This window comes from Fringilla coelebs, assembly GCF_963513975.1.
Source record: "Fringilla coelebs genome assembly, chromosome: 9".
NCBI classification, from domain to species: Eukaryota; Metazoa; Chordata; class Aves; order Passeriformes; family Fringillidae; genus Fringilla; species Fringilla coelebs.
This window is the reverse complement of record NC_140067.1, coordinates 23,941,713-23,955,784: the sequence shown is the minus strand read 5'-3', so window position 1 is coordinate 23,955,784 and position 14,072 is coordinate 23,941,713. Positions and strand designations below refer to the sequence as shown.

At 44.4% G+C, this 14,072-nt stretch overlaps 1 protein-coding gene across 6 annotated transcripts in view; it reads right to left on the bottom strand.

Moving 5' to 3' along the window:
* Window positions 1-491: 491 nt before the first annotated feature.
* SMG7 (SMG7 nonsense mediated mRNA decay factor) overlaps window positions 492-14,072 on the bottom strand; it is a 51,692-nt gene continuing 38,111 nt past the window's right edge. For 4 of the 6 annotated variants that reach the window (XM_084211851.1, XM_084211854.1, XM_084211852.1 and 1 more), the window contains 9 exons: window positions 12,341-12,485; window positions 10,755-11,143; window positions 9,641-10,006; window positions 8,014-8,163; window positions 5,566-5,646; window positions 4,840-4,999; window positions 3,331-3,501; window positions 3,067-3,218; window positions 492-2,561 (listed from right to left, as the gene is read on the bottom strand). In XM_084211851.1, the coding sequence (XP_084067977.1) occupies window positions 2,448-2,561; window positions 3,067-3,218; window positions 3,331-3,501; window positions 4,840-4,999; window positions 5,566-5,646; window positions 8,014-8,163; window positions 9,641-10,006; window positions 10,755-11,143; window positions 12,341-12,485 (1,728 nt within the window). In that variant the 3' untranslated portion in view covers window positions 492-2,447. The remainder of the gene's footprint in view (window positions 2,562-3,066; window positions 3,219-3,330; window positions 3,502-4,839; window positions 5,000-5,565; window positions 5,647-8,013; window positions 8,164-9,640; window positions 10,007-10,754; window positions 11,144-12,340; window positions 12,486-14,072) is intronic. The other 2 variants (XM_084211855.1, XM_084211856.1) reach the window with 2 other exon arrangements.

Below are 14,072 nucleotides of genomic sequence, written 5' to 3'. Positions count from 1 at the left end.
GAAAACCCCACTGCCCCATTAACCTAAATATCACATTTCTTTTTAAAGGAACTTATTCTGGAGACAATAAACACCTGTAATTTTAAAACCAGAACATCTCTGGAGTTTCCTGTCACATACCTGGAAGCATGGAAACGGTGAACAACCTGGTCTGCAGGCAAGTCATTGGCAGAAGGATCTGTGCCCTCCTTCTGCACACTACACACACTGTACCAGGATGAGTCTGCAACTAGGGAGGAGCTTTGCAAACTGCTCCCATCCTACATATTTAGTTCAGTACGTAAAACACACTACACAGGCAGCACAAACCACAACCAAATTATCTGTACCAAGCCCAAGCCAGAACCGCTGTGATTCATTTAAGTCTGTTTCAAATTAAAAAAAAAAAAAATCAACTTCAAACATTCTTCTGGCTTCTACAGAAAAGTAATGCATTTTTAAAGGCCTGAAGCCAAGTCACACAGGAAATAAATGCTACACACAGACCTGGATGGAGAGAACATGGTTTAATTAAAGGCAAAGCTGATTTCGGCAGCTGCAGTTCTTGCACAGACAGACAGAAAACACAAAAAAAGCTTACAACACAAACCAGTTTCTGTTGGGGGCCCCTTGCCTTGCTCCTCCAGGTGCTGGAGGGCAGGCGGGCTCAGATGCATTCCCGAGGCCGGGTGCTCATGCACAAGTGGAACGGTGCCGCTGGGACCTGGCCCGGCCGGGAGTGAGATGGTGCTCCTGGTCTGGGGTGCAAGAGTCAGTGACGGTGCAACACGGGAATGCCGCAGCTGCCTGGGCGCACAGCTTGGACACACAGCGGGAGGGCTGGAGGGGACACACAGGGTGGGCTGGATTACCACCAGGTGGGAACTTCACTTTTTGGACTTGTTAAAGGAAATACAGCTTTGAAATGCAACACAGAACAGTGACGTTGCTCAGGTGGAGCTCGCAGGGAGCTTCTCGCACCCCCGAGGGTATTGGGTCTCCTCCGCCTTCCCTTTTTGTATTCTCTGGGGCTGCCCAGACTCCAGCGTCACTTCGGCTCCTGCATGTGCTTTGTTCTGCAGCTGAATTCTAGCCCAGAGATCCTGAATCACCACACAAACCCCTACTGCTAAAAACAGCAAATGGACATTGAGTCTGTTTCTGTAACTTCCCTGGGAAATCTAACAAAAACGCTGTCCTTTTCTTTAACAAAACTTCCAGTCTTCCTTCCCCCTAATAAATAGCAAATAAAACGTTTTTTTTCCTTTTCCCTTCTGCACCTTTTCATCTATGAACAGCACTGTGCTGTTTCCGTGTGTCCATGGGTGCCTTGGATTTGTTTCTGGCACTGAAAGCCTGGGGCTGCAGCTGGGACAGGTTTCTGCAGAGCTGACCTGTGCCTCACCGGGCGTGCGGATGCCCCACGCTGTCTGGGCTGGCTGTCGGACTCACCCAGCCCTGCTGGACCCCTGATTATTTTCTGCCATGGTAATGAAACTACGAGCGCTCAGCGAAGATGGGAGGATGGAAAGAGAAAAAAAAAAAACCAAACCGAAACAAAACAAAAAAAAAAAAAACCCCATTGAAAGCTTTCTACCTACCTATTAAAATGAGTCAGGCTGTGAATGCACAGACTAGCCTGCCCTTTGTGGGGCTAGCCACTATGCTACAGTAAAATGTACAGGAATCACACATTAATTTAAAACCCCATAGTAGTTAACTTGCTTTTCAGCAGAGTGCTGTGAGGCCCCATGTCACCCCTTATAGCTCAAACACCTACTCAGAGAAGGACATTTCATGCTGGAGTCTCTAACCCACCCAAAGCCTCCGGGTGAAGCAATGCCAAGTGCCAGACTCTCTTTTATGAAACTCCTTTGCTAGTCCGGGATACAGAGCCCCAGCTCATCACCACCCACTGTGACTGGAGCAGCAACTGGGGCTTTCATTGCTACACACTGACTATGAAGCACGTCTGTGTAGAGAATTCAGTGTGATCTTACTACTGAGATAGTAATAAAGATGTTTAGGAGTAATTTCAACTACATTCTCAGTCAGCGAAGCAATCATTAATGGATTCCTATTGTATCTCCCCAAAGAGAGGAAAAGGATTGAGAAGTTCTCATTGGCTTCTCCCATCTGCCCTTTGCTCTCAGCTTTTACTTCCCATGTGGCTGGGGACATGCACAATGGAGAAGGTGAGAGGCGGTGATATTGGGTTACTGAGTGAGCCAAACAGCAGTTCCTCTCTCCCTCCGAAGGGCCCGGGGGATGGGAGAGTTCCTGATGTTGTTTGCTTGCACTGCAGACATTTTGTGCACACTCAGTGGGTTGGTGGAGCACTTACGCCCTCCTGACAGCAAGGAACAGAAGAGAGGGCTGCCACCTGCACAGGACTGTGTGTGCCAGTCCCACAGACCCAACATGCCATGGTTTATGGAGCCGTCGTTGGAAGGGTTGTCTCCTCTGTCTCAATGTGGCGGATTCATGGCACCTTGTCCGCGCTGCTGCTTCTGCTTCTGCTGCATCAACAGCTGCTCCAGGGCCGAGGGGCCGGGGTGCATCATGGAACTGGACCAGATGGACTAAAAACAAACAGCCAACACTAGCACCTCCTTGCATTACACAGCCCCTCTACCAGATGGGAAAGCAGACACCATCTTGTATATGCTCCCTCTTTATCACTCATACCTGGTTTATCACGAAAATTAACGAGGCTTCAGAGAAGACTTTCTAAAAAGAGGCTCCCTGGAAGAACTTTATCCTCCTCCAGAACTCTCATTACCATAAAAATTCATCCCACATAAACTATTACTAATTTTAGACTAGTCAAAGCTAATGTTAGAATTTCTTCCACTTTTGCCAGCCTGGGCTTGTTCCGCAAAATCTCAAAACCAGCAAGAACTGTAAATTTGTGACATCTTCCTGCATTGGTGACACCTCCCACACTGCCTCGTGTAAGTGAATCTGCAGCAAAAACTCTGGGCTTCTGGCACTGAACTCTGACACTTCCAACAGGCTAATTAATGTCCATCACTTGATCATCCAGCCTGCAGACCCGTTCCTGAGCACAGCCCCAGCCAAACCCACCTTCAGGCTCTCCATAAGCACAGCTGAGGAGTCCTCCATGGCAGGAGGGCCCTGGACTGCCCAGGTACCACTGGGAGCACTGGACTGGTGCCAGCTGCTCTCCGAAGAGGACGATGTTGTTGGGAGATAGTCCAGACCAAACCCTCCCATTGCTAAAATGGCAGAAAGACAAGTTCAAAGTGAGATGGCAAAACCAGTGCAAAACAAGCACCATCAGATGATGGTGTCTGACAGCTCCGTGCTAACCTGGAACCCAGCACTTGCCTGGCTTATCTGTTTTCCAGCGGTCTGCGACTCTCCGGTCTCTGTTGTCTGGAGTCCCAATGGGTCCAAAGTTGGAGAAAGGAACAGAATTGTGGTTATGGGTTGGAGGGGAGCTTGGCAAGCTGCTGGGGTTGGAGGAGTGAGGAGACTGGCTGGCTGGTGTTGAATGATCTAGGGATTACAAGGGAAGAGGAAAAAAGGTCAGCAGAGACAGCAGGAGCCTCCCAGTTTTGAATTTCTTAGTGCTGCTGCTCTTAGTGCTGCTGCAAATTTTGCCATCACTCAGTTTGCTATAATACTGAAGGTCAGTTTTTATTCCCCCCATCACATGAATGTAATGAAAATTCCCAAATTCTGAATGAAAAATTTACAAGAACAGAATGACTGTGTACAAGAAAAACAAAATCCAGGACACCTCATGAGGGCGGGCTAGGCAAAGCCAGTTTCTCCCATGTCTCTTGAAGAACTTGTGTCAAACTAAAAGAATAACTGTCTCCAAGCCTTATAAATCAATAGAAAAATTAGATTAGACCTTGAGGAGTTTGCAAGTTTACAACTTCAACTCCCAGGTCTGAGAATGTTTTTGCACTTATGTGAGTGTTAAAATAATTGAGACCAGAACTCATTAGTGAGCAAAAGAGGAGAGGGAGCATGAAGCAGGCTGTCCACAGGCAGAACAGAATAAATGAAGAGGTGAAGGGAGAGGGACTTGAAGCCATGTGAGCCAAAAATCCTGCTAGAATAAGGCACTTTGCAACTCCCTCCATTTTCACCGACAACGGCTTCTCCTGGTTGGTTGCACAAGTCCCACCAAACATCTCACCCAGTGCAGATGTTATTTAAAACCCACTCTTTTCTTAGATTCATCTAACTCCTCTCTCACACTCTTCTGGATTTTTAGTGAGATTAAAATCCAGATGTAATAGTTATGGTTTATGCCTTTAAGATAATTACTAACAAAGAAGCTGGTCTGCTTTATGGACTGCTTAACAGTAAAAAAACAAATGCAACAAACCCCACTACTGTTGTATTTTCCTCCTCTCTTCCCTCATACAGTTTCCTTTTCAAATATTTACATTATGAAATCCAGCTACTCCTGCTTTTTCCAAAAAAATGCAACACAAAGTATATGGATGTCTGAGTCAAAGCACTACTCCCAAATGACTGTCAGGAAACCAAGTTAAAGAGATTTCAGGATTTATCACCTCCTACAACATTTATCCTGCTCAACTACTTAAATTAAAATCCAAGTTCTTACACTGTATTAATTACAAAATCCCCTCATATTTCTGCAGATATATAAAGTAAAACAGAAACCTTCAGAGACCTTGCCAAGCAAGTTTGGGGTTGTGGGTTTTTTTTAGTATTTTTTTGTTGTTTGTTTGTTTTGGTTGTTGTTGTTGTTTTTTTGGTGTCCCCCCCCCCAGTTACATTTAACTTGTAGTTGGTTTAGAATTAACTCAAATCCTCTTAAATCACTAGACACAAGAAATGCCATACCAGGATTACCTGAGCTGGCTGGAAGGGATGGAGACCACGGAGTCCCTTCAAAGAGAGAATAGAGTGAAGTCTCCTGATGGGCAACTGAAGGGGTGACTTCTGTTTTTGTGCTGGTATTGATGTTTTTTCCATATACTTCATTGAACATGCTGTTGTTTGGATATCTTTCCTGAAAAAAACCAAATAATATAAGAGCTTTATGTGTTAGACTTATTTCAAACACTGAGACTGTACAAAGGAAACAATTATAGTTCAAAATAGTTCCTAATTCCTTTTTCACTTCCCATCCCCATGTTCTTTGGCCATTTAATTTAAGTCCATCACATTCTGAATCAGGACAGATTTCTCCTGGCTGAACTGCAAAGTCTCCACAAAATCTTCAGATTCCCAGTACTCAGAAAAGTTCTATCAAGACCCTGCTCAATCCTCTGGAAGAGAACAGGTAATTCATTGCTCATAGCAAATAAAAACCTACACACCACAGCACCCTGAGATGCACCTTTTAAGTCAATTTCATTACTTCACTAAGAGCAAAAGGCCCCTGAACTCAGCAAGATTCAGGAGTCCATCTGCTGAGATATAGCTAAGATGAATTTGGGAAGAAAACTGATAAAGGCAAAGATTAGGGTTGATACAGAGTGGAATTACACATCAATGTGGATTTCTTTCAGGTTTTCCACTGGCTTAACCACAAGCTGAAACAGCAAAAGATATTGGACTCTGGTTCTCACTCACCTGATTTAGGGAAAAGCCACTGAGGGACAGGAAAGATGATGACTGAGACATCAATTCTGATGGTTTTTCCAGCAGGGACTTCTTCAGAAACCAAAAAGGGGAAAAGCACAGTTAGTGCTCAGTGTAGGGACCAGGAGGAAAGTGTGTAATCAGAAACTGCCAAAGTGGTTTTGATCACATTTACAACTTGTCTTGCATTTTACCTCCAGCACCTTGGAGGACAGGGGAGGCAAGTAACAAGTGCAAAAAATCAGTAGTTTTCCTACTACCTGTAACTAATAATCTACAAATCAACAAACATTACAGCTGAGAGTCTCGGACCCAGAACAGGTTTTCAAATGCAAAGTCTAATACTCTGATACATCTAAAGGGAAGACTCCTGCCAAAAATATCTTATGGTTGTGTAAAACCTTGTACAAGTGAGAAAACTTTGTGTAAGTGAGACAGGATCCCTCCCAGTGACACAAGGACTCCTTCAAACAAGATTAGGCTCTTGTATGTGGCTATTGACAGAATATTTTTTCAGTACTGAGAGCATCCCTGCTGTAGAGATGTTCTTAGACAGCGAGAGCAGCTAAGTGCTTTTCAAATTAGGTTTAGTAGTCCAATGTCATTTAGGACTCTCTCAATTCCATTATAAATTACTTGTAGAGAGGAAGGAAAAAAAAATCCAACCCAAATGTTTAAAAGAAAGGTTCCAAAACTCCCCATGGCTTTTACTTCCATGTAAAGACATACAGACCATGACCCGTCTTCCACCATCTATGCCACCTCCCTCTCACACAGCTGTTATTTCCAGTATAATATTTCTTGTCTTTCTGTTTGGTTCTTACTATGATTAAGGAGTGAAAAACAGTGTCTCTGAAATGAGCCTATTCAGAGAAAAAATAGCTAAGTTATCACTGACAGAAACCAAGGAAAAATTACCAAGCTTGGCTGGTAGACGATGAACATCACAAATCTAGGTTATGCATCACCAAGCTATAGAATTAATAAAACCATAAGTAAAAATGTGTGTGAACGAAAATAAAAGCTGTAGTCTTGTTACAAATAACCCCCTTCTTGCACTCTCACAGCTCAGCATGTCAGATGTTTTAAAATTTATTATTCGAACCACAAAAAAAAGAACTAGCATCTCTGTCTTTACACAGCCACGGTACCTGGAATGTTTTTGCTTTCATCCTGCAAACTTAAGACAAACAGCCTCATTTTCTTGGCAAGCAGCCCCTAGCTTGTTAGATTTTCAAAGTGACAGCTCATTACTTTGAAAGCATGTTTTAAAAGCCAGACAAAATTCCCACTCTGCATATCCACACAGCTTGCACAGCGAAGGATTTCCTTCCATTTGTCAGCAGACACAACAGTAAGGAGCTTCAAAGGAAGCTGCTAAAGCAGCAGCTATTAGTTTCTTAGCAAAGTTATCTTATGAGACAGAAATTAGTGTCTTTTATAACTGGCTCCTTGGGATGGCAGGTAAAATAACTGAGGAAGAGACTTAATCAGAGATTTTGAGTGGTCACAAGTAATTCTTCGTTACAGCTACTAATCTGAATGAGTATGATTTAATGAACATGCTTGTAGCCATAGCAGAAAGGCATGCTGCACTTTCAGAGGCAATTTAAAAATTCAACAGCTCTGAGAACCCTCAGCTAGTGAACTAGGGAGGTTTTAATACAAAAAAAAGTAGGAAAAAAACCCCTCTGTCAAAAATGACTGTATTTCTATAAGAGCTATTGCGTACTTAACCAGTTAATTGCTATTTTCTTCCAAAGCCATCATTCTTTTTTAAGAATCTCTTCTGCATTGAATAGGGGCAGCATCCCCCTGCCTCTATGGAATTTTTATATGCAGATTATAATCACAGAATCCTATCACAGAATTGCAGAATGGCTTAGGTTGGAAGGGACCTTAAAACTCATCTCATTCCACCCCACTGCCCAGGGACAACTTCCACCATACCAGGCTGCTCCAAGCCCCATCCAACCAGGGATGGGGCAGCCACAGCTTCTCCTTAGCCTCACAGGGAAAAATTTCTTCCTAGTATCTCATCTAAACCTATCCTCTGTCAGTTTGAAGCCATTCCCCCTTGTCCTGCTTCTGATGACTCTCCACAGCCATATCAGTGTCCCCCCTGCCCTTTATTACTAAACCCAAACAACTGCAGAAGAGCAAGGGCATTAAATGATGTATCATGATGCATCCACAGCTCTCTTGTGGACTGTACTTGCAAAACCCCCACAGTTACTCTGATTTCTGAACAGATTAGCAGGCTTGGATTCAGCCCAAAAGCTGTAGTTTTCAGCCCTGTGAAAACTAGCTCAAAGGTGAGGCAGGAAAGTGGACAGGAGGTATGGGGAAGAGAAAGGAATTTCACATTTCTTATAATTCCACAGAAGAAAGAGATGCCAGTTAAGAGTGAGAAGCAGCAGTATTACATCAAATACATACAAAGAGGCTTCGTCCAGGAAGAGAGGCGAGAGGCCCCAGCAGAGCTGGGTAAAGATCAGGAGGATTAGAGAAAATCAGCTCTTCCTCCTCCTCCAAGGCAGCCAGACTCTTTAACAGGTCCGGAGGAAGCAGAGGGGAGCTCTTGGGGTCCTAGTGACAGAAATGAGCACAGTGAGACAACAGAAGGCAGAAAGAACAGCCAGAGCAGGAGAGAGAATAGCAAGAAGAAGGCAGAGAGCAGCATGCAGAGGGCGAGGTGAGAATGGTGCTGAAGCACACACTGAGAACTCTGAGCAGACACAACCACGCAGCCAAATGCGCATGGGGAGAGGACCACGCATCCAAGTGACAGCAGGGAGCTTTAATCAGCAGAGCAAGTGCTTCCTCTTGTATCCATGCCACACACACTGAACCTGCTTCCACGTGCAAGGACAACAAACAAATCCTTATCATCATTCTTCTACAGCTGACCTGTGAGTAATTTAGGTTTCAAGAAGAATTATGTTTGCATCATCTTCTTTTCTCTGCTTGTGGAGTTTAAATCCCATGAGACTCATTTCCACTGGTGATAGGTGCTATGCCAACACACAGCTGATCAGCCCCCTGGGCCAGTAAAATCTGCTCAGTGCTGGTCAGACTGGACATCTTTACTTTTGTGAGGGATGCTTAAAGCACAAGCATCACAGGCATAGCTTCTCTCTGCAGCACAACGTGCTGGCACCTTGGCAAGGTTTTCCTTTTAGGAAAGAAGACAAGGCTTTGACCCTGTCTCCATCTAAAAACCACAACCTGACATCAGGGTAGTACTGTACATTGTCTGTACATTGTGCTCCTGTACACTCTGTGGCTTTTCTCTTGGAAGGATGAGCCAAGTGATATCAGCTGACCTTCTCCATGTCCTGAGTGCATTTACAGAGGCACGCCCAACCAAAGGTTTAAAAGGCCTCTGTTTAAGCCTCCTTATAAACACCACCAAAAGCACTCACAGATGACTCCAGGGCTGTTAATAAATAACAGAGACTGGTGGGTTTATAAACACCAACATGAAGCACGATTACATGAACAGAAGTAAAGTATTCCATTTACTGCAACTGGGAGCTAAGGAAGCCATTTAGCTCTCTCATTGTGGTGGGATTTTCAGGAAGAACAAACAAACAAAAAAATCCAAGACAAGACCACTGCTACCATCCTTGATTGCTCAACCTATTGCAGCCTCAGCCATTCAGTTCACTATAGCAGTGTTAGGAGTTCACCTAAAGTGCAATAATTCAACTGCAATTATTTGGGTGGCTTTTATGGTTTTCACCAGTTGCAGACAAGAATCTTCCCCAAAGCCACGTTTCTCAACCTGGCAGACACAGCACAGAGATGGATGTCTGTTCCATACTGAACAAGACGTACATCCACTTGAAACCAAACCTTCAAGAGTTTGATACTACACACAGCCTACTACAATGGACAATTAATTACTTTGTGCTGGAACCCCAGGTACTGACGCTCAGGTCTCTTCTAAATAAGTTTACATTGACCTACTTGGGACCACAGGGCATTCCTGAAACAGGGAAATGCCAAGAGTTGCCAGGAATATCAGAGCTTTAGTTTTCCCCACTTGCAGCATGAGTCTTACCTCAAAGGTCATCCTGGAGACAGCATCCTGCTCGGAGCGGAAGACTCCCTGCCGCTTCCCCCTGCGGTCCATGCTCGACTGCTGGGTCATCACCCTGTTGTCCGTCATGCCATAGGAAGAGTCCCAGTAATATTCTGGCACCTTGACTTCTGAGGGGTTCTGGTTATATGGCTCCATTGGGAAAGGCTTCATTTTTTTCTCCAGAGGTTGCTGCTGCATCACAGGAGGCTGTAATGACTGTTCAAAGAGTTTGAGAGGGTCCTGGGCCTGCAGGTAATAGGGCTGCTTTACAGACATGATCTTCCCCAGGGAGCCTTGGACTTGAGGGGGGTTCCAGAGCTGCTTCGACGAGTCAGTCTGTGGATACTGAGGCAGAGACACAGAATTTCAACAGCAGGGAGGAACAATCCATGTTACCTGAATGCTTAGCTCCATCGAAGCTGTCAGCCTGGTTCATGCATGATGGCAAATCAGAATGTTTGTGGAATGTCTGTGTTATTCATCAAAAGCAATTTCCATAGGCATCTAATGCTCTCTAGTCAAGCTTTAAACCAACAGCCAAGTATAATCCTTACTCTATATCCAGTACCTTTTAACCCCAAAGCCTACAAACTGAACCTTTAGTAAGGTACTGAGCCAGCATTTTGCTGCCCAGAACACAAGCAGGATCTCACCATTGGGTCCAGATTTGCCAGAAGGGAGATTTTCTCCAGCACAAGGTGAGCAAAGGAACTAAGAGCTGTAAGGGAACTGACACTGCAACCAGTTAGCCAAAAGGAGAGTGCAGATGGAGGTTCACACTCAGTCCTCATCACTCACACAAGAAAACTAGAAAAGCCTGAGACAGACATACCACCTCCATACCTTGTCTATATCACAAACACACAGCAAACAGACGACAGAAGAGACATTCCATTCCAGTACATACCTTCCTTTCAGTTACAGCATCATATGTTCACACCCACCAAACTTCAGCTCATTTTCAAATTTGGTCAGAAGTTCACAACAAAAAATTCTTTAATGACAGTTTTGAAAGGTAATCCGGGAAGACAAGTCTTGAACATTGACACTTATTTTTAAATAAGGCCCAGCATCTAGCACAGGCCAAGTTTACCTGCTGGAATCCAGAGTGGTGTGGTGGGCTCTTCCCCAGGCCCTGCACAGCTTTCGTGGGGGACTGCTGCTGCTGCTGCTGGGCCAGAGCTTGGACCTGTAACTGGCTTGCGGACTGTGCTGTTGCCTGAGCTGGTAAAGATGAGAGGGGTTGCTGGGAAGGAGGTGGTGTTTGCTGAGGTCCCTGGGTCATTGGCCCTGGTCCAGAGGGCCGTTGCTGGCTGTAAGGAATGTGGGACTGTTTCCCACCTTGCACCTGGTTTCCTGCAGGCGAGTGAGCTGTGGGCTGGAGGAAGGTTCCTGGGACAGAAACACCACCTGGGAAGGTGTACCCCGTGCTCATGGAGAAAGCCACAGGAGGGGGGACAACATAGGCAGGAGGAGGAAATCCTGGAAAAGATAAAAAAAAAATGAACCTTTACACAATTTGACAGAGCATACAACTCCCTCCAGAAAACTTTTAGTGGGGATTTCTCTTCCTATGCTGTTCATTTAGGGAAGGAGGCACCAGTCTGCACACATGCACTACAATGTCATTCCTCACCTTGGCATGTGCAAGGCTGTGATCACACAAGAACTCCAAGCTTGTTTTGGAATTTTCTTGCAATATTCCAGAGACTGAGAGCAGTCAGCATGGCAGTATTTGAGGGTCATATGTTTCCACATTCCTGTGTTTCCTGCCTCCCAATCTCTCTGCTTTTTCTGACCCCCACTACCTTCTCCCTTCCTTGCCCTTAGGTTTTTGATGCTTTACCCCCAAAGTTTCCTCCCCTTCAAACACATTTTCAGGGACTAAACTTCTGCAGGAGCAAACAGAAGCAATCAATACAGTAAGTGTACTGCCTCCTCTCAGAGGATACCCAGTCTCTGGATCAATTAAGAGAGAGACAGATGGTAACCAAACAAATCCTCATATCTGTAAGATCAATTCCTTCCCTGTAGTTCACACTGAAAAGCCAGGTTTGGAAGGCAAGCTTTAATTCTGTGTCTCACAGGTCAGATTTTATGCTGACTTTGGGGCAGGGAAGATGCCCATCTGTCTTACATTGAGGAGCTCCATATAACACATGCAGGGAAGACACAGCTTCCAGTCATTCCCTGAGCAAACATGGATAGCAAGGTATGACAGGCAGACTCCACAGCAAAATGGGACACAACACAGCAACAGCAACAAGTAAGACCACACAAATTACAGCTTCAAACATGAGCACCACTACAAAAGAAAGTGAGTTTTAAAGCAAGCATTGTGATTGATCTTTTGCAATGCAGTCTGAAGCACAGGGAATTCTTCAGAAGTAGTGCTAGCAGAAAGCTTTGCCATGTTCAGACAAACTACAGGAAGAGCCTGGTGTGAAGTTCCTTGATCTAACACCCACTAAACCAGAAGGCAGGTGGCAGATTTCATAACAAACCTCAATTCCAAAGCATAAGGAATCTTATTTCTCTTGTTTCAGTTCCACTTGATAAGATGTTCAACAGGAAAATTCATGGTCATTAACACAACCTTCCAGAAGCTGTACTAACCACTATTACAGAATTTTCTTCAGTCAACGATAAATGACACTTCAAAAGAATGATGCAAATTACCTGGCCGGCTAGGAAGGGGAGGGAAGGCTCCTGGGTGATGAATAGGGATGAACTGGGAACTGCTGGCCTGGCTTGGAGTTTGAGTTACAGGTGTTTTCCTGGCTTCAGATACCGGAGTCTTCCTCATCTCCGTCTGGGATTTCACCTGATGCAAAAGAAAGTACAAGGAAATTAAACCACTTTTCCTAAATGTCCACATTAACTCTATCATGTCTCAAACCAAAAATTAAACTCTCAGATTGTCTCAGCAATTATTTTCTTTTCTCTAAGCCCTCCTCACTGACCTCAGGCAGATTACCCTGCACGTCCTCAGGCACTTCTCACCTCACATAAGCACTCAAGGATATTTACTCAGAAGATGCAAGAGGCTTCTTCTCTAGCAATGAGAGTGAGAAGCAGACAAAGTAACTTACAACCATCCAAGGAACTTACCACGCTGCTCACCTGTGGTGTTTAAAAACAAAAAGTGCAGATTCTACTATGCTTCTCCTAGGGCACTGCTTCAACCTAAGTTATGCTACTTACCTGCAGCACCTTAAAAAACAAACACTGCCACACTCTTCCTGGGGAGTTCTCTCAGCCTAATCCATACGGTGATGTATATGCACAAACTCCACACTATGGAATTCTTTTGACCCAGAGCATACAAGACAAACAGCAGAAGTGCTTCACCTCATTCAGTTTACTGTGTAACTGTGGGGTGTTATGTAAAAAGAGCTGCACCAGTTAAAGGCAGAGAGAAGAATGGAATGTAATGTTTACCTTATTCTGAGTCTCCCGTGGTCTGGGTCTTCCTGGGGAGGAAGACAGAGGGGAAGACTACTTTCCCTTTCTGTTCAGCTCGGCAGAACTGCCTGGAATGCAAGATGGAGCAGGCAGGAAAAAGACAGCAAGCAAGGAACCTGGGCAATACAGAAAGGGCCCAGGAGCAGACCTGACACCAAGCCTCAAAGGTGAGTGAAAGAAAGGGTTGTATCAGGGATCAAATTAAAAAAAATCCAAACCAAACAACAACAATAATCCCCAGACCATAACTGTGTGGGGTTTATTTAGACATTTAGTGCTGCTGAGTTGAAAGGAGTTACAGGACAGTTGTTTTCTGCCAAATTACAGTAGTAAAGGGATAGATGCATTCATATCCTTTCTTAAGTTCTTTTTCAAATTGAATTTCCCCATTTAGAAATTATGGGAGTGTAGGGTTCTTTCTGCATCTGTAAAATTGGGAGATTTGGGTGGATTTTTCATTTCCCACTAGAAAAAGTCTGGAGGGAACTCCACCTCAAGGTTCTGGCTAATGCTAAGCACCATGAACAATGCAGGCCCTTGCTCATGCTGCATCTCTTCACCCTCCATCACATTCAGTGTATTTAACTTACATTTTGCTGTCCCTTTTCCCTCCACAATAAGCCAAATATTTTTATAACCCATATCAAGCACTATGCATTCTTTTATGCTGGAGAATGCTGGAGAATTCAAAGATATTCTTCCTGCCATGACATTTTAAAACTTGAGCTCTATCCATCAAAAACTCAAGTATGCTATAACACACTTCCAGAGGATGACTTCCAAAAGGCCCCCTGCATGATTTACAGTTAACTTTATACAAACATAAATTACTACAATTAATTAATCAAGACAAATTTCAGTTCCTTCCTTGCTCCTATTTGATATCACCTCAGAAGTGTCAATGCTACCAAATATTCACCCCCACAATAGCCCTAAGTTCCTACAC